This window comes from Dysidea avara, chromosome 11 (genome assembly GCF_963678975.1).
Source record: "Dysidea avara chromosome 11, odDysAvar1.4, whole genome shotgun sequence".
Lineage (NCBI taxonomy): Eukaryota > Metazoa > Porifera > Demospongiae > Dictyoceratida > Dysideidae > Dysidea > Dysidea avara.
In genome coordinates this window covers 10,742,348-10,767,595 of record NC_089282.1, presented here as the reverse complement: position 1 = coordinate 10,767,595, position 25,248 = coordinate 10,742,348, and the positions used below count along the sequence as shown (strand labels likewise).

At 36.8% G+C, this 25,248-nt stretch overlaps 3 protein-coding genes and 1 long non-coding RNA gene across 4 annotated transcripts in view; 2 read left to right on the top strand and 2 right to left on the bottom strand.

Moving 5' to 3' along the window:
* The window catches only part of LOC136237997 (uncharacterized), a 294,291-nt gene that overhangs the window by 163,556 nt on the left and 105,487 nt on the right, over window positions 1-25,248 (bottom strand). The gene's annotated exons all lie outside the window — the stretch shown is intronic.
* LOC136237980 (calcium uptake protein 2, mitochondrial-like) lies at window positions 1,968-18,067 on the bottom strand. Its single transcript, XM_066028273.1, has 13 exons — window positions 17,680-18,067; window positions 15,468-15,499; window positions 15,165-15,246; window positions 12,440-12,487; window positions 12,252-12,334; window positions 12,123-12,158; window positions 11,923-12,017; window positions 9,002-9,041; window positions 8,352-8,474; window positions 8,193-8,301; window positions 8,051-8,140; window positions 5,491-5,558; window positions 1,968-2,187 (listed from the first exon to the last, which is right to left on the bottom strand). Exons 1-13 carry the CDS (start codon window positions 18,017-18,019, stop codon window positions 2,089-2,091), a joined length of 1,245 nt encoding a protein of 414 aa, XP_065884345.1. The 5' UTR covers window positions 18,020-18,067; the 3' UTR covers window positions 1,968-2,088.
* LOC136237982 (uncharacterized) lies at window positions 13,555-14,100 on the top strand. Its single transcript, XR_010692693.1, has 2 exons — window positions 13,555-13,692; window positions 13,822-14,100. It is a non-coding gene; the product is annotated as an uncharacterized lncRNA (long non-coding RNA).
* On the top strand, window positions 18,023-24,082 carry LOC136237981 (putative divalent cation/proton antiporter TMEM165). Its single transcript, XM_066028274.1, has 4 exons — window positions 18,023-18,265; window positions 20,351-20,746; window positions 21,437-21,604; window positions 23,824-24,082. The coding sequence occupies exons 1-4, from the start codon at window positions 18,131-18,133 to the stop codon at window positions 24,019-24,021; spliced, it is 897 nt and encodes a 298-aa protein (XP_065884346.1). The 5' UTR covers window positions 18,023-18,130; the 3' UTR covers window positions 24,022-24,082.

The following is a 25,248-nucleotide window of genomic DNA, read 5'->3' as shown; positions in this document are numbered from 1 at the left end:
AAGACATAGATACACAAAAATCTGTTGTTTCTGGCTTTTTGCAAGTATTTAACTGTGAATCATAGTATTTTGTTAGACAAGTTGGCTCACTATTGTGCTGTAAGTGATGCTCATGCAATAGTTTAAAAGTTATTCATGTGGCACACAACAAATAGTTAAATGTAGTAGATCCCAGGTTTCAGTTTGCATCAAGGCTTGATATTAGCTATAGGCCCTTTACTGTTTTCCGTATTTATTTGTGAATGACTTATCAACAATATTAATGTGGATCATGCTGAAATTAATATCTATGTTGATGATACTGAGTTACATTGTTGCAGTGAAAACCTACAACTGTTCAAGTCTGAATACACAAGCAATTAGACATTTCTAGCCTATAGGTCTGTGGTTATCCTTGCAGAACAGTGTCATTGTGTAAAGCTATTGTTTGCGTGACAAGTACTAAACTTGCATGTCAGTTATGTGATGAAAAGGATTAGATGCAAGGTTGTATGCTTTGCATTGTCTCAGCTATACCAGCCTTTTGTTTTGCCTATATTATTGTGATGCTGTATGGACAGTTTCAGCTACTTCACTATCTAGCTAAATCTGTGGAATGTTTACACTCCCGCTTTTTTTACAAGGCATTTCTGTGTTTAACTTTTTGATGGAATGGCTGCTGTCCTGGTATAAAAAATTTTGTTCAGGATATTTGAGGCATCTATGCAGAAGCATATACAGGATGCAACAACACTGTTCAAGCATCCTGACAATCAGTGGGAAAAAATTAATGGTTTTTATTATCATGGAGCAGTAACTTGGAACAATTTGCACACTACATTTGCTGGTCTTGATTGTTTTTCACTTTTAAATCTTTTAAGCAATTGTATTGTTAATTTTAGGTTTAGTGTTTGTTCACAACTTTTTTCACCCAGACCACACCATTTTCACAGCTTGGCTGTTCTTGTATGCATGTATACAATGGTTTGGCTGGCATCAAGACTTCATCATTACAATGCTTCCCTTTGATAAATCAACACCTATCAACATGCTTCAGTCGGTGAAGCCAGGTGACAAATTTGTACAGAATTATAATTATACTGAAGTATTCAGGATAATGAACACAGTGTGTTTTGACCAGTGTTGGATACTATCCCTCCCTATTATGAACTCTTGCTGGTATGGACTAGCCATGGTAAAGTAGGTGGTTTGTGTTCATCTGGTCCCCACCAAAACCAGTAATATCAAAGAGGTGAAATGTGTTCACTCCCAATGGTTTTGTACTGGAACAAGGATGTTTTCATGGTAGATGATAGTATTCCAGTCTTGTTATTGTTGCTAACAAGTTAAGTTCAATTTTTCTAGTAAAACAAATATTGTGTTGGAAACTGACTACAGCTGTATTAACATTACAATCATGACAGCAATTTAAAACAATTGTTTTGTATTTGTGGTCCACAATACAACAATTTATATGCAAGTTTCTTTCTTAAGAGTTTCACAGTGGTACTTAATATGTGGGCAGCTAGCCAACATTACAAGAGTTATTAAAGATTGAATGGGTCAGATGAACCTATACTTTAAATGCCAGGAGTTTTCAATAAGCACTTTGATAGGAGCAAGAACAAGCGAGTTATGAGGCTTTAAAAATATTCCATTATTTATACATTATGGTATGGGCAATTCTTAGTATGCAAACATGTTTGACATAGCATAGTGGATTCATAGAAGTGACTGTATGGGAAGGCTGTTGAGAGACACCACGTTTGGAGCATTTCAACTCTGAATCCATGCATTTAAATTGTCACACATAGTTCTACAGTACACAGAGAGAGTCTAACCAAAGCTACTCTAAAATATAGAGAAACCTGTCACCTATGTCATGTCAAAACCTCCTGCTGGGTTATTCACTTGCTCTGTTAACAAAATGGCCGATTCAAGGCTTGAACGAACAGGTGATTTCACTGTAAGTACAAAGCATTGGCCACTTCACTTACAAATTATGTTATACAATAAATATAAAGGAACAGACAAAAGTTATCATAGACAGTATACAGAATACCATTCAGAAAATACTGACAATAGCTCAATATTGAAGCTGCCATTGTGTTATTTCGATGTTGAAATCAGTGGTGCTGCATGACGTATCTCTGATTTGATACAAGCTCGAAAATCTTGCCAAAATCCTTCAGCCTTGGCATCTCTTCTCTGAAAAATGAAATTTATGTGAATAACTGTACGTGTATGTAGCAGGGCTGAAACAGCTATATAGCAATTTTACAATCTAGATATCCTCAACAAAATCTTTTCATTTATCCTACAAATAGTGAGACATCATTACTTGCTATAAAAATATCGTATATTTTGTCACGGAAAATGCTTGTTTTAATAGTACTTTAGACATAACATTCATATGAAAATTAAGTTGCTGAAGCCATCAGGATGGTTTCTAATAATTTAAAGCAATTTTATGCTCATTTTCCTTGATACATAGCTTCCACATTAGTCCAAATATCAGGATAATATGGAAATACAGTGGAACCCTTCTAAGACGGACACCATTGGGGAAATGAAATATGTCCTTATTTAAGGGGTTTTCTGAAATTTTAAAATAATCAGTTTAAATGCATGAGACTAGACCAAGTGGTGGAGCACCATGTGAACCAGATATGAATAGTTTAATAGCAACATAAGTGATGTTATTGAGCATGGGTTACCTAAGGTGTGTGGCCTCTACTACACTATTCAGATAATTAGGCACCACAAAAATTTTATACATGCTCCCATCAAAGATTTGTCTGGATTACTCCGTATTTGATTAGTACTCAAGATGGTTGGCTATACAGATTATGTAGTTTATCCTGTAGTGCAAGTTTATTCTTAAAGTGCACCAGCTGCTATTTTCAGAAGACCTGGTACCAGGGTAAGAACATTAACAGCAGTACTTGTATACGCATTCATATGGCTTCTCATAACTTCAGCGCTTTATCTTGTACTTATAACTTCAGTGCTTTATCTTGTACTTATAACTTCAGCGCTTTATCTTGTACTTATAACTTCAGCGCTTTATCTTGTACTTAACACGAATAGGCAATACAGAGACAGTTAAATAATGTAGTTTGACTGGCAAAGAACCTTTGTTACTTGTGTCCGCGATTAGTGAGGTATTGTACTGTAATGCTTACCATGTCTGGGAATTGTGCAGTGTCCAGTTAACAGAATAGAGAGGTGTCCGCTATTGAGGGGGAATTAATACACACAGGTATTGGAAGTTGCATTTGGGGCTTTATTAATTGTCCGTTATAAAGAGGCTGTCCGCCATTCAGGGGTGTCCGTTAAGAGGGGTTCCACTGTATCTGTTTCAACCCTAGTATGTAGTGATTCACTCTATTAAAATTAATTTGGTATTAGTCATTGATAATAAACACAGGAGCCCACATTGGTACATGGAAATTTGACTTCTTGGTGACCTAAAAATTTCTAAGCTCTCAAAGGTTAGGTGGCAAGTCCTAATCAAAGATTTCTCATGTTCCCCTTTAAATGTAAAGCACTTCTGTACTCTGCAACATATTTTTGCTAGACTCTGTATAGCAAAAACTCTGTATCAATAGAAACCTGCCAGACTTGGTACCGTACAGCAGTTTTTTTACCAAGGGGAAAAGTTTCACAACTTTCATGGATTGGCTGCTAACCATAAATATTTTCCCCTTTGAAGTTTGCCGTTTGATCAAAATGGTATTGTTTAAAGGGGCAATGCGTCACGAATTTGTTTTATCGCAAAGCCATTCAAGATTGCATATAAACATGAGATTATTTTGTGTACAATAAAATCACATGTGTGTCAGTGGGTGGGAGAACAATCTTAAAAACTATCCACAGATTTTATTCTATGGCTGCAAAGGAATAAACAGGCAGCTGGGGAGTTATTGACGTTACACAACAACTTGTGTTCATGTATGACAACCAGGCAGGTTATAACAGCAATGTATTGTATAAAACAAAATAATCACACCTTCTGCTACAAGTACACAAATTTTTTTGCAATTTTCAACTAACCATAGCACACGTCAATAAAAATTACTGAAACAAGCTGGAGTAGTGCACAATATTAAATCACAGTAAAACAATAAGAAGTATTACGTATATCCCTACTGTGCTCAGATACCATAATGGAAATGCACAGTAGGGATATAACACTTCTTATTATTGTTTTACTGTGATTTAATATCATGCACTACTCCAGCTTGTTTCAGTAATTTTTATCGATGTGGTCCTTACTCTAGTTGAAAATTCCAAAATTTTTTGTGCACTTGTTTTGTTAACTTTTTTTGTAAATAATTATTATGACCACATATACTGCATCTGAAATGGCGCTGCACATCCCAGCTATATCAAATATCGTCTAAAAAGTGAAGTATCCATCACGTTTCGGTGTCAGCTATGTTCAATCTGTTACACAGTATTCCGAATCAAGAATAGTACCTCTGCAATCCACGCATACCGAAAGAAAGAAATGTTGCCGCACGTGTGCCCCAGTTATATCAATTATCATCTGAAAAGTGAAGTGTCCATTACGCTTTGTTGCCGGCTATGTTCAACCCGTTACACAGCAGTATGAATCAAGAACTGTTCGAAAAGCACATCTGCAATCAATATAGCCACTATGAAAAATATGGATGATTTCCGTTATGAAGGGAAGCCATCACATGCTACCTGTTTTAAAAAAATCACATGCTACTGCCAAATCGAAACTTTTCGCTGTCAGCAAAGATGAATGGGAGGAGGACACTGGTAAGTCCATGAAGAATGCATTGTATGTACTGCGGAATGCCAAAAGGCACCTCTCGGGCCGAAGCGACGTTGAACAGTGAAAAAATCAAGTCCATAGCCTTAGCTGTTATTGAGTTACGCTTGTCTGAAGGCATCAGTCAGTCAGTAGAAATTTCTATTAAATAATTGTTTTTAAAATTCAGTAGCAACTTGTTGAAAGCGTTTCGGGTTGATCTGAAAGCTTGCTTGGGCTTAGTTTTACCTAACCAATACTGCCTCATTGTCGTCAGGGAAAATTGAGGCTGGTTTTTGGGTCATGTTATTTAGTGGGCCACACCTACTCCTTTGTAGTCCCTACTGGATAGTACTGTATGATAATGTATTGCCTATATTACAATGTCAGACAGCCCAGGGGGCATTCCAAGCTTGCTCATCTAGCTTACAATCATCGTACAAGGACAGATATACAAAGACTGCCACTTTAATCATGACAAGTTTTGTTTATGATTACATAATAAACTTGAATGGTTTCACGTATAAACGATTCACGACGCATTGCCCCTTTAAGTATTATAATAGATCCTGAAGAAGAAAAAAAATTCCCTCAAATTTTTGGATGGTGGTGATTTGTGAAAAATTTTATCCTCTAAATAACCCACTATATGGTATTCAATCTGGCACGAACTAATTTCACAGCAAAGTTTCTTATTAAATTTTATAGCCAGTTAGCACACTGCTCACCTTAAATGATCTCAATTTCCAATTCTTCATCACTGTCAGAAACTCATCATTACTCAACTTTCCATCACCTATGTATTAAAAGACTATTCAAAGTACGATACGTTAGTGATCGCTCTATTAAAGTATTTTAAATAACAAGATGGTAGCAGTTTTATAAAAGACACCAGATTGGTGAATAAACATCATCAATATCTAACACAAAAGGGTGGCACTGAGAAGAAAAAAAACATCATTGGCAGGAATCGAACCCTGGACCTTTGGGATCAACAGTGCTATGTATGTGATAGGGCTGTTTTGTTTAACAGGAATGTAGCCCAAGGTTTCCTCTATACCAATGCCTTCAATGTGCTGCAGAGGAAGCACATAGCAATTTGTAACAACAAACTTGGAGTTACTAGATGATGAGTGCTTAATTTTGTCAAAGTCTGTGTTGGTATGTGCTTCTGTGTTACTGAGTTAGCGACATCACGAAGATATGGACAGAAAGACAGCTTATATATATATCAAGACACACGGTAGTGTGTCGTGCGGCCCAAGAAGCCGGCACGCAACACCTGTGAGTATATTGACAGGAAGAACGAAAACGCAATTTTCGCACCTCCGTATCTCTGTGCTGCCTTGATGAAACAAGACAATTTTTGCTGTGGACACACCCGCCAACTTCAGTACGCCACATACCAAATTTGAGCAAAATCGCTTCAAGCGTTCCCGAGATATGCGACTTTAAAAATTGGCTTAGTTTCTTTGTTTTTTCTTCTTATTTTTCTTCCTCTTAACATTTACAAAAACTGCTATAAAACGCGAACGCCATATCCGATTGCCTTGAAATTTGACACAGAAGGGGGGTATAAAGGCACATCTCGGTACCAACTTTGGCTGGAATACGATAAACAGGCAAAGAGTTACTAGCGATTATTCACAAAAAATAACACCAATATGTTGTCACGCCTACAGGGTAAACCGCGTATGGGAAGAAGCTGAAAATCGGTGGGTGAATAGGGTAACTATTGAACCTCAAACCTTTTGTAGTTTGAAAGAAATTGAGCTAAAAACCAGGAAGATACAACAAAAAAACCAACAGTGTGTAACAATTATGCGATCGAGATTAGCTAATAAAAGACGACTACTTGTCAGGCCTACCAGAAAAACCGCTTGGGGTAATGCTTTGAAAATCGCTGTACAGAGGGAGTAATCATCTTAGAAAGGCTCTTCAATGGTGTAGAAGAATCAGACTTAAAGCCATGGAGTTATAACACGAAATCCAACTTGGTGTAGTAAGTGCGAGATCGAGATACTCTAATAGAGCAGTCACCCAAGAGATCAGTTAGAAACAAGTAACCTGTATAGAGATCAGCTACAAACAAATCACCCTGTAGAGAGTTCAGCTACAAACAATTCACCCTGTAGAGAGATCAGCTAGAAGAAGTTACCTTATAGAGAGTTATAGAGAGTTCAGCTACAAACACATCACCCTGTAGAAAGATCAGCTAGAAGAAGTTACCTTGTAAATAGTTCAGCTACAAACAATTCACCCTGTAGAGAGATCAGCTAGAAGAAGTCACCTTGTAGAGTGTTCAGTTACAAAGAAACCACCATGTAGAGATTCTGTATATATATAATTTGTACATTTAATGATAAAATTAGAAATATTTAAAGTACTTAACATCTGTTTCATTTTTTCTTCTTCCTGTGGTAAAGAAAAAAAGATAGGTTAAAAAAGCCCCAAAGCCAGCCATAGGCCAGCTTTGGGGTATACAAATACAAAAAGAAGTGAAATCTAATCTAAAACAGTCAAGCTGTAAAAAAAGAGTGCGGCCCCTCAAAAAGGCTAAGACCAGGTGAATTTTGTGCCAAGACCAAGCAGCACCAAAATTCACCTGAATTGTCGTTATTAAAATTTTTACCATTAACCTACCATCACAGCCATTTCTTGGCTGCCACCTTGAATTTCACATCATTTTTCACCATAACCTTTTTGAGGGCCGCACTCTTTTTTTACAGCTGGGCTGTTTTGGATTAGATATATACATATATATATTTGTGTGTGCGTGTGTGTGTTTAGGCTTATGTGACCATGCCCACTAATTGATTTTAAATCTGTACTAGAGTTTTGTTATACAGCTACCCAAAATGTAGATCTTTACACACGCCTCAGTCTTAAGTAAATTGGATCACATCCGGGTCTGATCTTGGTACTGGTCATCCAAGTCAGCAGTAGTGACTTGGTTACAACCCTGATGTGCGTGACTTACCCAGCTGGAGTAAAATTGAAGAATAGGACCTATTAAACAGTAGTCAGTAAGTCACGCAGTCCACTAGTAGTTGACCTTGTGCCATAACACAACTACAGGAGACGCTCCATTTAATTCAACAGAGACTGTTTATAAGAATGTGTTGATACTGGCTGTATGTTCTAATTAGCATAACTTTGTCATAGGCTTAGTAAAAATGTACTAGTTAGTTTCAAATGGTATTGGCCACTTCAATTGATGCCAAGTTGGCAACTGGTGTTAGCAGAGTCTATTCTTCTAATGAATGTATAACATGATGTATAGCTTACCATCAACATCGAATATTTTAAATACAGTCTCTACAACTATTTGATCCAATGGCTTTCCCATACAAGCTTGTACAGCCCTGTTGAATTCATCTAAAGTACAATATAAACATTGACTAAGTATGCATGTGCACAAACAGCTCACCAGGAGTGACTGGAGTGTTAGCCATTGTGAATATGGTCAGTGTTATTCCAAAATCATCAAGATTGTTTAGTAACTCGCAAAATGCTCTGTACTGCTCAAATGAAATTCCCTATTGCAAAATGTTAAACTAAAGACTTAAATCAACTCTAAAAGTATTACCAAATCTGGATCTGCTGGCAACCGCTCAAACACAGACTCTAGATTATAAGCTGTGTGCTGCAACAGAATGGTAGCAAAGTCTTCTGCATTTATTGTTGGATTTCCTTTGGCAAACTGATGAAAGTGATACAGTTAAGGATCATACTGAATGTGTAAAACCATCAGAATTCTCCAATTAAGGACTCAATAGGAAAAATCTCCATATAGCACCATACAATGTATATTGTACATCTGGAAGAACACCTCTATATTGAAAAATAGGTCACAAAGTGCCACACAAAAAGGATGCATATTCTGTTGCAGATGAATACTATTAAACTGGTTTCAAGAGTCAATAATATCATGTGACTGGATTTGTGAATAGGTACCTTTTACACACATTTTACATGTGAGCAATTATAACAGTTGACTCCTTACACTGATTAAGCTGCTTTTTGTACTAAAATATAGTAGCTTTACTCATGGAAAATTTCAGACAATTACATGCAATGATTAAAAAGTTATGAAGTCTTAAAGTTAAAAAAATTTATGCATAAAAAGTTACCTTTCGCAAGTCCAGTCACATATTATGTGGCTAGCTGTATTGTGTTGGACATGGATGCATATGTACTGCACACACACAATGTGGTATGTATGAAATCAAAGGATATTTCAATTTCCCAAATTTCTCTTTGAAAGTTTTCAATGAAGCTAATAGAAATGAAGTAAAACAAAACACACACACATAATATATGCATCTATTAACACATGAACTGAATAAACCCGTGCAATATGGATACATCATACTATGGAATTTTACAAGATACAATAAGCCTTTTCCATAATGACGTCAGAAGAAAAAATGGCGACCTCTATTTGGGGGACTCTAATGTTTTCAAGTACAGGTGATATTGGGCGACAAATGAAGATTGATCGTTTGTGTGATCCAGGAAGAAGATATCGAGCTAAAACTAACAGGTATGAGTATAACACAGCGGAATAAAATCGTTTACGTGGGTTTTGAAAATTTCGGCTGGTTTTGAAGGTTGAGTAGAAATAACAATCCTTTATATACGTTGTAACCATACCTGGTAACTTCGCTTCAATATCATCCTTTATTAACAACTAAATGGTTCATGAAAAACTTGTTGTCATAGGACGCAATACTCAAAAATATAAGAGTATCCAAATAGAAAACCGTTGTGACATCATTATGGAAAAGGCTTATTTATTGCCCACTTATAGAACTTTGCATGCATGCTATACGAAAAATAAAGCACTTGGCCTTGATGCTAATAAAGCATTCAGCTTTGCCTCATGCTTTATTAACATCTCGGACTTGCGGCAATGCTTTAACATATACACAACTACGTCGTAGTACTATTATTCATATATCTTGTTCCACTACCTTCTATAGCTTGGAACCGTACTTTATTCTCAATAAATACACTACTTTTTGCTTTAGTTTAGCTATGATATACATGTGTGACTGTTCTATTAGAGTATCATACAGGGTGACTGCCTTATTAAAGTGCATATCTGCTGATCTCAAGTGAGCTCACCATGCCCTTTTAATCAATTGTCATAAATTCACCTACAAAGATCATTAAGTACATTGTAAGGGGTGTGGTTGCATGCCTGATTGCTAGCGTATAGCCAGAAATTTTTGAGGGACAAAACTTCATGAAACAGTGTAAAATAAATTTTCGTATTGCTTAATTACAGTATGTTAACAAATGAAAGATGGTCAACCTGGATATCTTATGGTAAGTAATGTGTGTGATTTACAGATAGCGTGTTAGTAAGGTTGACCCTTCCCCAAGCTATCCTCCGGCACTTCTGAGCGATGGAGTGTGAGGCACCAGGACCAGGACTCTTTGAAGCAGTATATGTCTCCTCGCTTTACTGTAGCCTTCTGATTGAACATGTCTGCCCATAAACAAGTTAAAGGTACCTGCCATCTCCAAAATCTGCTCTTTGGAGTGCTCCAAAATGTGGATTCTTCCCTGACTTCTTAATCTTATCCTTAACTTCTCCATCCAGTTGGGAACACAAATCTGAACAGGTACGTTTTGGAAAGTCCATCTTGATGGCTCCTTGCATCTCAATGGCTTCTCGTTCTTTAGGTGCCAGTTGCTTCTCTAAAATGGCGTTGATGGTTTCACCTGCATCCCACACATTCTCATCCTGAACTGAGGGGTCGAACTGAATGAATTCTACAGCTTCTAAATCTATCTATAGATCAATGATGTCATTATCCTCAGCCTCCACTTCCTGGCCCAGCGTACATGAGGGCCCGATGTCCATGCAGAACCAGGAAGGGCTGGGGATTGCCTGTACCTGCAACCCAGGGAGAAGAGAGAACTGGTCCCCAAAACGGCAAGGCGGGAAAGGGAGTGAAGGGGTACTGAACAGGAAAGGTTGGTCACATCCCACCACTAGTCGGAGTGCTGTTTGAGAGCAGATTTCCTCTGTTGCAAGGCTTCTCGGGTTCAATGTTCTTCTCCACGTGGCCACTCTCCTTCAACTTCTGAATCAGTAGACTTCACGCTAGTGTTGGGCGGTTAATTGATTATTTAATTATAACTAGATATTTCTTTATTATATTTAGATATGTGTCACTAATCTACTAAATCTAGATATTAGTCACTAATCCATTTTACATCTTGTCAATCAATTTTTCTGGTGGAGTATGAGCTGGGACACGATTAGTTTAAGTTTTATGCCCCGCCCTTAAAGGCAATATCACCCAACACTACTCTATGCCTCATCGCCCAATACATCTGCAGCAAGTTTCTCTTGTTCCGCAGACTGTTCTTCCATCGTTTGGTGGCAAGCTGGGTTTGGGTTGCCAGACACCATATATCAAGCTACTAACCACATGCAGCAAAAGAAAAGGCAGACTAAGTAGCAATGTGCTACCGGATATGGAACTTATTTTCTAATTAGTTGTATAAGAGCTACTAACTGCTGTAGTATTGTGTAGTAAAAGAGAAATACCACTGCTACATGCAGCGAATCTAATGAAATATAATCCACACAGATGAACAGCAGAGGAGCATTCACGTGAGCTGTACATTTTCATTGGAAAATCTTCATTTCAAGACTATTTTATTACAACTATAGTGCATTTGAAAGCTTATGTATTTGTAAATCTAATGGCGTGATAAACCCCAGTCAACCCCGCTGATTAAGCTGGTAAAAAATCCAGAGTTTAAAGCGCCAATAAAATAAATTATGCAAAATCTGTTTTATTGAGGAGGGTGATACAGCGATCTCAGTATAACGCAGTGAAGGGTCATTGTTTCATTATAGAAAATGTACGTGACAAATCTGGTAAAGTTGTATGCATCAAATCACAATTTATTAATTTCACCCCAAATCTAGAGTGCTTTTAGAAAACAAAGTACATTGCCTTGAAGCTTATGTGAAGGACGATCTGAATATCTAACGAACCCCAGTGAACTCCATCGATTTTCAGTTTAGTATTGCGACTATTGAGGGTCACGTGAAATACCAATGCAATTAAGAGCAATATATTTAAGTAGCGCTTAAAGCGCGTCCAACCTCCTCTGGATGAACACAAACTAACCTCATGAAGTCCTTGAAGTAGAGTCTTTGATCTCCTTTCTGTCCAAACAGGTATTTTATCAATGTACTATTCCTGATAGCATGTTGTTGTAGGTGCTGTGTTATGGCAGTAAAAAAAAAGTATACTTAATGATGATACAATATGCATGAAGACAAACACACAGACATACCACACACACTACACACAATGCAAACACTCACTGCTGTATCCCGCTGTCTAATCACTGCTTCTTCAACCTACACAGAAATTGTCACAAAACATAAAGGCACTTACAAGGAATACATGTGCAAGCAATTTTAACAGCTCACAATGAATATTGTAAATAGTACCTGCAAGAACTCTGCCTTATCTATGAAGTTACTTCCATCAACATCCATCATCTTAAAGGCTATTTCAAACTGTCTTCGAGGCTCTAATAGTAATATAAATGGAACTAGCAACACAAGAAAGAGTACAGCAGCAAAGTATTCCCAACATCATGAAGCAGTCAACTCACTCCACACACATTGATACTTACTAGTTAATGCTGTCAGTAAGAACAAGTAGTCTGCATACGTGAGGAGTCCTACAACAAATTATCAGAAATTTATATTATGTACCTACTACACTACACAAATGGTTGCTAGGGCTGGGCACAGTAACCCGGTATTATCATAAATCACAATATATGAATTAGTACCTTTCAAATTTTGGTGAAACAATTAACATAATCACAATATCAATATAATGTCTGGTATTTTGGCACTACTTATTAACACTACTAATGTGCAATATGTCTGAAAGAGCGTATCTGTATCCAACAGCTGTGTAGTCACTGATACAACGTGATACATGATATATGGTACACTTTTAAAAGAGCCGTAGGATGCTTTAATACGTTTTCATAGCGGAGTACCACCAAGAGTTTATAACTATGCCATTATAAACCACCTATAAATCATTCACAACAATTGTACAAGTTTAAGAGAGTCCAGGAAAGTGGTAAGGAACCCGGCTAGATTGTCATAGTACAAAAGTACAGACCTTCATAATATTTGATAACTTTACAACAGCTGTTATTCCACTACACTGTTATATAAATTGGTACCCAACACACTATTAAACTGTACAAACCAGACCTTCACATTTCCATGATTGTGCAATAAAAAATATACACGAGCATGCATATTGATATTACAGAGTATTTCAATATATTGATATGTATGTACATCACTAATGGCTATGTTTCTTGTCTAGAAAATTACTGATATTGCTCTAGTCTAGAATGGATCACATGATGCCACCGTGTAAAGGGGTAGCAGGTCTGGCACTTAAAATTGAAGAAGATTGTCTGAAGAGAAGTCAAATACTCTGATATAACAAAGTCACCTTAGGAATTAAGGGTGCTCGCTGATATTTGAAGCCGTTTAAGTGCCAGCCCAGAAACCACATGCGGCTATTACATCATAATTGGCATTACTACGCATACTTGTAGTATCCGTAGTCACTAGAACAGTTTAATAATTGTATTTTTGGACTAGATTTGTTGTAATTAACCCCCTTTTTGTTTTGAGGGTCCCCCCCCCTCCTGGATGTAACCAGCACTGAGTGCTGTCTTTCCAGTATCTAATCATAATCATAATCATAATCCGTGTTAAGTGGACATGTTTTGCACCAGAGAACACGAGGAAGAATAGCTCGAAGAATAGCATGTTATTTCGCTTTAGAATCGTCACTGAAGTGTTAGCAAATGATTGTCTGATGGATCAACAGTTATGAATTAATTTAAAAGTAAGTGTTATTTAAGGCAACAAGTGTGAACGCACTTTTCGCTTGTAGGCAACATGCGTTCGTGCCTTGTTTTCTCGAGTGATAGGGTATGCTGGTAGTTAGTATTGTAATTGTAAGCTGCTTATGTAGGGGACAATGTTACCAGCTGGAATCACAAGGCGTTACAAGCTGATGATGATGGCGTGCCTAGCGTAACCTATCCAAGAGCGACTTGGAGACTCCAGGCGGAGCAAGAAGCTGTTCCTGTGTGTGAAGAAGAGAAAACAGAGCTTTTTGTGTTTAGAACAGCGTTTATGACATGTTATTTTGAAAAGTTGGTGATTGCGGTCAATAGGAATTTGTGTGGTTATTGTATCAATAATGTTGGGCGCACGCAATCTTTACACATGTTTACTAAAAATAAAACTAGTTTTTAAGTGATACCCGTGAAGGCTTCAAAGTTTGTAGGGAGATTCGCTGATAAATTCTCCAGAGGTCTATGTTTAGATTTTGTCCGTAGCGTTATGGCTTCATGAGTTACGGCACCGAGAACATGAGGTTTTGAATGGTGTAGCACACTTTTAGTACTAACTTAAGTTCTATGTACGCTGTGTACTAATACTAAACATAGAGTTGTGAGTTATAAGCTGAAGTTTGTTCAACGTGGTTTCCATTGCGCTACTGCGAAAAATGGAGGACTAGTTTCGATTTAAGCGCTTCATAAAGAACTACGCATAGTTATAAAATGGTATAGGCTAGAAGAATTCTGTTTGGTTTGTGTTGAAGAGAAAGAGAAGCACTTCCAACGCAAGTAGCATATGGATTCATTTTATACATTATGTGAGTATTAGCAACAATACAAAAAATGCATGTTGTATGGCTTCAAATAGCCGCGAGCACCCTTAAGGGGAGTATCAAACACTCAATAAATATACCTGTATAAATGTATTATCTGAAACATAAAGCCTCGTAGCCACAAGAACAATTAACTGAACAGGCTTTTTTACTACAAGTTCTTGTCAGTGATACAATTGTAACAATAGTGCAAGGTTGTATGAACTGGCTGAAGCTAGGCTGATTATGATTCTGTGGGCGAAACTTTAATATAAAGCTTTTCCACTACCAAACAATGATGTAAAATGCAGTGAGATAACTTTCGAGTAAAACAGCACAAATGTTCTGAAGATTACTACCAAATTAGCAATCCTTATGGAATGATGCAATAAAACACAATAATTTATTATGTTATGAACATACTGCATCATGAATGTATTTCAAGGGATGTAAGTTAGCACTTGTATGGCTTGGCACACTTGCCATGGTACCAAGTGAAATTTTATTGTACAAATTTGAAAAAAAATTTATTGTTCATTTCCTAACACTTGTGCAACCAAATCTTGTACTCAAAGACTACAAAATCATTTAATATTCATGCATTGCAGAGTGTAGACATGTAAGTACAACAAGTCTTTTGATATACATGTAGCTCTTACCTTCATTCCAAGTATCCCTCAGAAATCGTAACGTGTTGTGACGTTTTAAAGATGGTGTACTCTTCAGCAGTTTAAGCACAGCCTACAAAACGCCACAGCAGTATACACATGCATAGCACAAAAAATGCTGTGTACCAATCAGGCCTGGTACCAATATATTTTGTTTACAAGCAAAAAATATAATGGTAGTTTTCCATAATATAGCCATTCAAACAACCAAATATCAAATTGTTAAGACCTGAACAACTTACATAAGTTTTAACACTATTAGCATATTTTACACAATAACAACAAGCAACTAACATCTTCACGTATCACTTCAAATCCATGTCTCACTAGAGTAAAATAAACCACAACATTACAATAACACATAATTCTATTAAATTTCAACATCACTTCTGTAATAAGTATACCATAATTACCTAACATATATTTTTTCTCTTTTTTCATGCAATATCTCCACCAGACTTCTTATCATACAGTACGATAGTAACTGTATAGTAGGGACCACAAAGGAGTAGGCGTGGCCCACAAAATAATATCACCCCAAAAACAGCCTCAATTTCCCCTGACGACGATGGGGCAGTATTGGTTAGATAAAACTAAGCCCAAACAAGCTTTCAGATCGACCCGAAACGCTTTCAACAAGTTGCTACGGAATTTTTTTTTTTAATTATTTAACGGAATTTTCTAGTGACTGACTGACTGACTGATGCCTTCAGACAAGCGTAACTTGATAATGGCTAAGGCTATGGGCTTGATTTTTTCACTGTTCGACGGCCCAACAGGTGCCTTTTGGTATACCGCAGTACATACAATGCATTCTTCATGGACTTACCAGTGTCCTCCTTTGCATCCCATTCATCTTTACTGACAGCAAAAAGTGTCGATTTGGCGATAGCACGTGATGGCTTCCCTTCGTAACGGAAAAGGTACGTATTTGGCATAGTGGCTATTTTGATAGCAGAGGTGCTTTTCAAACAGTTCTTGATTTGTACAGCTGTGTAACTGGTTGAACATAGCTGACAACGAAGCATAATGAATACTTCACTTTTCAGACGATAATTGACATAACCGGGGCACGCAGCACCATTTCTTTCAGTATGCGTGGATTGCAGAGGTGCTTTTCAAACAGTTCTTGATTTGAAATGCTGCGTAACGGGTTGAACAAAGCTGACAACGAAGCGTAATGGATACTTCATTTTTCAGAAGATAATTGGGGAGCGCGGTGCCATTTCAGATGCGGTATACGTGGGTTCACCAGTCATAATAATTATTTACAAAAAAGTTAACAAACAAGTACACAGAAAAATTTGGAATTTTCAACTAGAGTAGGGACCATAGCACATCAATAAAAAGGTACTGAAACAAGTTGGAATAGTGCACAATATCAAATCACAGTAAAACAATAAGAAGTGATATATCCCTACTGTGCATTTCCATTATGGTATCATGAGCACAGTAGGAATATAACACTTCTTATTGTTTTACTGTGATTTAATATCGTGCACTACTCCAACTTGTTTCAGTACTTTTTATCGATGTGCTATGGTCCCTACTCTAGTTGAAAATTTCCAAATTTTTCTGTGTACTTGTAAAAGTTAACCTTGGGGAGGAGTGCACACACTAGTACTAGTATTCTAATATTCTTTAAGAAATGCATATTTAAGCATTTTCGTACATGCTCATAGCAATACACCAGGCATGAATGATTGTGTCATGTGATAATCGCTATGAATGTATGTGAGTAGGCTGTCACCCCCCACCCGTGATCATTACTTTTAAGTGTTGCTTCTCCTTAAAAACACCGTTTTCTTTGCAAAATTTACACCACTGAAGAGTATAAATAACATAGAGCTAGTTTGATTTTTTTTTATGCAGCAACTTTTTGTTACTGCCTAGTAATATTAGTACACATGCGCACATCCTACCCCTGGCCTGATGTATAGTGATTGTCATATTTACATGATATATGGCTAGTATTGACTATTGACTACTATACACAAATCATTTATTTGAACCACAATATGTGAATTATGATACCAAATTACTAACTTATTACACATCCAGTATCTCCATTACGAAACAGAATATCTATTGGCACACATGTTAAACATTGTTTTCAAAGATTTGGTTGATACAAGAGGCAATTATTTATTATGTTGTTGCTATGCACCTATCAATGCATTACCCCACTGCCCCCTTCCTCCTAGGCATATATGGGTGCTATGGTGGGAATTTGACACAGCCAATGTCAAAGTAGCTACAGGTGTATAGGACAAATCTAGTGTCAAACCTCTACCATAAGCCTCTACCATAAGCCCCAGCTGCAACATGGGGATTTCACATTGTAGGAAGGTAGCAACAAAACTACTTCATCATGTATATTATCAAGCAATCAGAATTTCGATCCCAGTTGCTATATAGCGCTACAATAACTTTCCACAAAAGTCTTCTTCATAATCTCTAGCGCCAAACTAGAATAATACACTGATGCAAATACAAATAAACTCACAGCGAGGTTCATCTTTGATAAGGGACTCCACAAAATCTCTCGGTGTCATGTAACACTCGTTCTCATACAATATTGAAGCATGTAGTTTGTACCGCTTTTCACGTCTTGAAATTTTGGCATTCTCTTCTGCAGCTACAAGACTTGGGAAAGGCTTTATCATTCCGTCATGACGATTGTTTAGCAATTTATAACCAATTAACGCACACCCTGATACACCAAGAACAGCTGTACACTTTAGTAAGGTATTATTATTTCTGATCAACACGACAGTCGGTGATGCACCACTTCTTGAAAGTTTCCCTAAGTACGTCCAAACACTACGAGCGAACCGCGCAGCCATTTGACTTGGACGATGGGCATTAATTAGACAATGTACTGATTACGGTGGTTTGAGCATTCTATGGTTTGAGCATAAACAAACACTAAACGTAAAAGAGCAGCTTCTTATAAAATGATGCTGGATAATAACTATTTCGTGTTGGTTAATTTGATTCTGTTCGCTACTTGTGTGTCAGTGATCTTGAGCCAAGACAATAAGGATGCGCTCGCTTCCTCGCACGTTTCTGATCAAATATCTACTGAAAAGGTGAGATCCCATACTTATGCAATGTATAACACATTGTGTCGTCGATTTCTAGAGGGCCTTAACACACACGCATAAATACAAACTACTTGCATGGTCAAGGCTGCACCGTGCTAGTACTGCGATCGCGGTCAACGCTAAAGTCAACTTACAGGGCCGATTTTACATGATGGACAAAGTCAAGCTGTTATCCCAGCATGGCGAAAGCAAACCAAGGGGGCAGGCAGTGTACTACGTAGATCTGTGACCATGACTGCAGTCAATGATCGATTTAATTTTCTGTTTTGACTGTAACTTTCTTTGAAATTATCTTGCCACTGACCTTATCTATTTGCTATATTTTCATGCTCTACTTACTGCGGCAACTTTGACTGTGCTGGGAAACACTGTCTTTCGAGTAAAATCAGTGACCTATTGCTTTAACTGTGGTCGCAGATCGTAGTACAGTGTCTTTCGGAGAGACACTCCCTTGTTGGTTTAACCTGTAAACAAATGCTCTTGGAGTACTATGCAATAATCAAAAAAAATGTCAAATTTATTGTCAAATGATGGATGTAAATTACATGTACTACTAAATTCTGCTATTAATGTACCATAAACTTGCTTCTTAAGGAGTGAATATTTTTGTTTGAATACACTTCTGTCTTACCTCTCAAAGTAGGATAACTGTGATTATTAAAATTTAGGTATTGTTTATAAAAATAGTATGTGGTTTATTATGTCATATGTTGTAGCACTCAACACAACCATTACCATTTAATGTATACAAGTACACGAAAAAATTTGGAATTTTCAACTAGAGTAGGACCATAGCACATCAATAAAAAGTACTGAAACAAGTTGGAGTAGTCCATGATATTAAATCACCCTAAAACAATAAGAAGTGTCATCCCTACTGTGCTCAAGATACCATAACAGAAATGCACGGTAGGGATATAACACTTCTTATTGTTTTATGGTGATTTAATATCATGGACTACTCCAACTTGTTTCAGTACTTTTTATCGATGTGCTATGGTCCCTACTCTAGTTGAAAATTCCAAATTTTTTCATGTACTTGTTTGTTAACTTTTTTTGTAAATAATTTTATTATGACTGGTGAACCCACGCATACCGCATCTGAAATGGCACCGCGCGCCCCAGCTATATCAATTATCGTCTGAAAAGTGAAGTATCCATTACACTTCGTTGTCAGCTACGTTCAATCCATTACACAGCATTTCGAATCTGAAAAATACAGACGATTGATTTCGATTGATTTCGTTACAAAGGGAAGCCATCACATGCTACCACCAAATCGACACCTTTCGCTGTCAGCAAAGATGAATGGGACACAAAGGAGGACACTGGTAAGTCCATACTGCATGATATAGTCCCAGATACATATGGTTCAGCTAGCTATTAAAATATGCTTTCAGGCTCTATTAACACTATTGTCTTTCTGTGGTTTGTCTTGTTTAAAATAGAACAAAATAATGCTCAGGGTTTAAAGAAATATGGTACAACTCTCAATTGACGTGTCATATATGTATACACTTAACTATGGTGGGAGATTGTATTGTATACAGTCCACTTGACTTAACACAAAGACCAGCTGGTAATACACATATACTAGTAATGGCTCTACTTAACTGTGTTGTATGTGGTATTGTGATAAGTAGCATTCCACTAATATACATAACAAAATGCCAACCCAATACCCTTTGGTGATACACAAATACTGATACCATACCGTAGATTTCATCACCTCAAATTATTCAGCATGTATTGAATGCAATATGCTTTAAAATTAGAGTTTCAAATTTTTAAGTGGGTTATTTTTGATACAGTTTTCTTCCTTGATATCTAAAGTCCAAAAATACTTATAAACATGATACCAATGCCGTCTACTGTTAGGTTACACTAGCACTCCAGTATGTGACAATCAATGATGCCAGATTGATTGCTGACTACCACATGCATTTGTAGAATAACTGATACCCACCAACAAAAAGATTGGTTGTAATTCAATTCTGACCCCAGATTACTATTGATAAGTGTCATGTTCAGTTAGTTAAAGGTAGCTTTTTATGGTTGTATTCTTTGCAGACAAATGAAGATCCTGTGAGAAAGACAGATGGCCAACCTGTGAATGCTCCATTAGGAAACCTGGGATTTACCCATGGGTTTATAGCTTCCTTATCAGTCATAATTGTATCAGAGCTGGGAGACAAGACCTTCTTTATTGCTGCAATCCTTGCCATGCAGCATTCACGATTCTTAGTATTTTCAGGTGCAATCTCAGCATTAGGATTTATGACAGTCTTGTCAGTGTTCTTGGGGTTTGCTACTGTGATTATACCAAGAACTTTTACATATTATGCTGGGACAATTCTGTTAGCATTGTTTGGAGTTAAGATGCTTTATGATGGCTATAAGATGAGCTCGGATGAAGGAAAAGAAGAATTGGAAGCAGTACATGAAGAATTAAATAAAGCCAATGAGGTGATAATAATGTTGCAAGAAAATTTGTAGACAAATATAAGTGACATTACAGTAGTTAGTAAAATGCATGGTTATGTGTATTAATTAGAAACAAGATGAAGTAAATGTTTTATGCATGCAATTAATCACGTCAGCTTGTGACCATACTGACCAAAAAGTCCTTTATCTTACAGTGCAATAGTACTGTATATTAGGGATCGTGAAGGTTTGAGCTTTTTTGGCTGGCCAAAAATATCACCGTAAACTTTCATGGTGCCTTGGCAGTGTTGGTTAGGTACAACCAAGCTCAACAGTGCCTTCAGTACAACCTGAAATGCTTCCAAAAGGTTGCTATGAATTTTTTTAAAACAAATATTAGTGGAATTTTCTAATACCGACTGCTTCACTGACTGCTTGACTGATGACTTCAGACAAGTGTAGCTTGATAATGGCTAAGGCTTGATTTTTTCACCGTTTGACACTGCAAGTTAACAAACAAGTGTAAAGGAAAAATTAAGAATTTCAAGTTCGATTACGGATCATAGAAATTTAAAAAACAGTACAGTAGTGGAACAAGGGAGGTCGCCTACACCTTAAGACACTACTACATAGGATCATGGACTAGTGCTCTGATTATCACATTTAAGGGTGTCTTTTACAATGGGTTGCATTATGTACTCTATTTATACAGTCAAAATGTGTTGGTTGTAGGAAGAAGATGTAGAGATGGGTGTAATGAAATCTACCCCACCGATCAGAAGGAGAATATGGTGTCTCCGACTATGTCCTGCAATTGTTATACAGGCCTTTACACTGACGTTTCTAGCTGAATGGGGTGACCGGTCTCAAATCACTACTATCATCCTAGCAGCTCGTGAGGTATGTACTGTGTTTTTATAAGGAGTTTGTGGGGGGAAGAGAACTTGCCAAAATTGTATTTAATGTAGTGGGGTTGAAATCAGCATACTTACTCTAATAGAACATTCAAATACCCTCCCATTGTAGCAAGTGTTTCTAAAAGTTGTGTGTACTGCTAAGCAGTGTAGTATAACCGTATTTCCTCAAAGAGTGTTATTACTCTTCACATGCATGCGTATAAGGCAGTATGAACGTAAGAGAGTCACAATCAGGATCTACTGCTCCACCAGTAGTATGACACTGGGCCAATTGAAGTGTGGGTTTGCCACAAAGCTGAACTATTGTGCTGAGCAAAATGGAGCAGAAGCCATGAGGTATATGGGTCATTTTTTGTGTTCACACTGGGCCAATGGAGCGCCATATTGCCTTATCAAATACCCTGGTCACTGTGTGTATCTAACCCTAATATTTTCAAAACATCGGCTGGTCAATACCTGCACCTATATATTAACCGTTACTGTAATTTAGGCACCAGCCGATTATGCCGGAATAATTTAAAGCATAATAGGTGACCAAAAGCATCAAGCATAATGCCAGCATAATAGGGACTATATTTGAAAATTTAATTAAAATGCACAATGCGCACGCCTGAAAGAAAGCAAATATTCACTGCCAATTATTAGTGCATTTCATATAATATATGAAATATATTATATGAAAGATTAAGATTATATAGATTATATATTAAGATTATATATAATCAAATCAAGATTATATATTATGAGGTGCACATAATATAACTTATTAAACCGTTTCTTTGTTGGTTATTCACACTTTGCAGAAATAAGATTGAGATACTCTAATAGAGCAGTCACTTACTCTAATACAGCAGTCAGGAAAGCTGATATACTCTTGATTTTGAAAGCATAATTTTGAGCATAATAGGCTTAATTTTTGAGCTTTTGGGCATAATAGGCCGGAGCCTACTGTAATTATGCTATAGTCATTTGTGACTGTCTCAGCAAAAACCCGTCTTGTTTGCACAAGCATGCATTTAGATTTTTTTTTAAACCGTAAAATTACAAAGAAAAAAATATGTAAGTTTTTATTGGGCGAGAGAAAAGACTCAGATCAATTAAAACTATATTTGCCTGCTCATAGAGAGTTCGAAAATCTTGGTTTCGTTTCTGTAGCTCCAATGGTATGCATGTCATGTGTATTTGTTTACGATGTGATAAACATAAACGTCATTTCCACATTCATACCCGATTGCATAAATGTCTACAGGGCTCAAACTATATCTTGGTTGATTAGTTAATCCATGGTGAACCTTTTAAGCTAAATTGCAATGTTGTAGACTAATCCAAACGGAAGTTATGGCTGCGAATGTAAGCGTCTGTAGTTTATTTTCAAGATAGTCGCTGTACAAATTGATTTTCTTGCTCTTCTTACTGTTTAGCGCTATAATCCCAAAACTACTCATCACCAAAGGCTGAAACTTTGGTGATCCTTGGACACTGTAGATAATGTCGAGAAAAAATTCAGAAGTTGTGCGAACAAGTCAGGTTTTTGCTGAGACGGTCACATATATGATGTGGTCTCCAAAAAAGTTAGATGTTATTATCAGCAAATTGTCACGCTTTTAGGGGCTTGCTACTAAGGCCATACCAAATTAACCATATGTTTCACGGATTGTTTGCCCTCTAGTAGTGACCCGGCAGGTCGAAAATAATAAATGTAAATCATTTCAGCTGCAACTGACTGTTTTGTTAGAGTTTATGACTGCTCTATTAGAGTATTTCGATCTTGACAGGTGCAAAAGCTAAAGTCCTTCCGAAATAAAGTGGTGGAGCTCTGCTTCCTTCCCCTTTGCTATTACACCTTTTACTGCTTGTGATAATAAGAGTCTACAGCCATATTATAGCACTCTTTAAGAGATCACATGATTTACATTTATTTTTGTGGTTGCCAAAACATTGACCCACACCACATCCGTAAAACATAAGATTGATTTGTCATGGCCTAACAATGGAAAATAAGAATACTACAGTGGAATTTCACTTTAAAACCTCCCTTGTTGTAGTACTCCCCCCAAATGCAACTATTTATACTTATGACCCCATTAATATGGCCACCTAATTATTAAAATCATATTTTTGGTCCCATGGGTGACACTATTAATGAGATTTCACTGGTAAATGTGTGTTTGCCTTTTTGCTCAAGTTATACTTTTATCACAGGATCCTTATGGAGTTACAATTGGTGGTACAATTGGACATGCTCTGTGTACAGCATTAGCAGTGATCGGTGGACAACTGATTGCTCAGAGAATATCAGTAAAGACTGTCACTTTAATTGGAGGACTGGTGTTTCTATTATTTTCAGTCACAGCACTATTACATAACCCCAACAGTGAACAGTCTAGCTATTTAGGATGAAATTTGCAATAAATTACTCTCATGGATGTTTTCTAGATTCTAATAATACTATATAATTTGATGTGTGACAGTATTTGTGCATGCCTTGAATGTACTATCTTATACATTCATTATTTTTAAAGGAAATAAACTTCTATGACTTCTTAGCTTAGGTATTAGGATTTTGGAAAAACATAAGCAATCTGTATTATGAGCCACTACAACATGGTGGTGCATGGTAGTACAACTATAGCCTTATTTTGTAATTGGTTCAATTCTTTGTGTGACAGTAAACACAACTAGTGGCATTTAATTTAAATATTAAGTGGGAATCCAAGCAATAAACACCAGTGAAACAAGATATTATGTAATACAACTGTGGAAAAAAATCTCTATACTGGCATGTCATAATGATTGTTTTGTTCAATGCCAAAGTAGGGATTTTCCCACAGGACTAACACTATCATTCGTATCTCTGATATATACACATAAGCACGAGGGCCACAGGCCCGAGTGCATATAAATCATAAGTGCCCATTTTACATTTAATAGTAATATGTTCCACTTGGGTGACTCACCTGGAAACTGCAGGCATACTTTGTGATGGTACCATAATTCACTTTATTTTCGTGCAAAAAAATTTTGTGTAAATATTTTTGTATGATTTACATAAATGACTGCTCTATTAGATCTTGTATAGGAATTTTCGTACAAATTTTGCATATGAAAATTATTTTACAAAAGCTACTTACAGTATTTATATTGGGCCATGTGAACTTCATTCAATCATGGATAATGTATGTAAGAATCACAAGGTATTGCTGAGGTCAAAAATTTGTGTAACGACCATGTGCAATAAGTATAGAAACTGAAATGTGAGCTCAATGATGTGCAGCTAATATCATCATGCCAAGTTGAGTTCCCACCAGCTGTGCAGTAATGGGATAACAATTACCACAACCTGTGCATACTGGCTTACATTTTCTATTAGAGAAGTGTCAACACTTAGTCTAGAGACAAGAGCTCCAGTCCAATTGTACTTTAGATCAAACCATCCGATTTCCTTATGTGAATATCACATGAAGATATTAAGATTAATAAGATTTCTATGAAATATTAAGAGTTACAACATAAAAATTCTGACAGAGCACACATTTGAATAAGTATGTATAGTGCATGCAAGATCTATATAGTACACAAGCAATTTTGTAAGTTGAAAAGCAGCTACAAACATTCTGGAGGACCATA

Coding starts and splice junctions, on each gene's coding strand:
- LOC136237981 (XM_066028274.1), top strand. CDS start 18,131: ATGATGCTGGATAATAACTATTTCGTGTTGGTTAATTTGATTCTGTTC. Junction 18,266..20,350: donor ATCAAATATCTACTGAAAAG/GTGAGATCCCAT, acceptor TATTCTTTGCAG/ACAAATGAAGATCCTGTGAG. Junction 20,747..21,436: donor AATTAAATAAAGCCAATGAG/GTGATAATAATG, acceptor TGTTGGTTGTAG/GAAGAAGATGTAGAGATGGG.
- LOC136237980 (XM_066028273.1), bottom strand. CDS start 18,019: ATGGCTGCGCGGTTCGCTCGTAGTGTTTGGACGTACTTAGGGAAACTT. Junction 15,500..17,679: donor TATCAAAGATGAACCTCGCT/GTGAGTTTATTT, acceptor ATTTTACTCTAG/TGAGACATGGATTTGAAGTG. Junction 12,018..12,122: donor TTAGACAGCGGGATACAGCA/GTGAGTGTTTGC, acceptor GCCATAACACAG/CACCTACAACAACATGCTAT.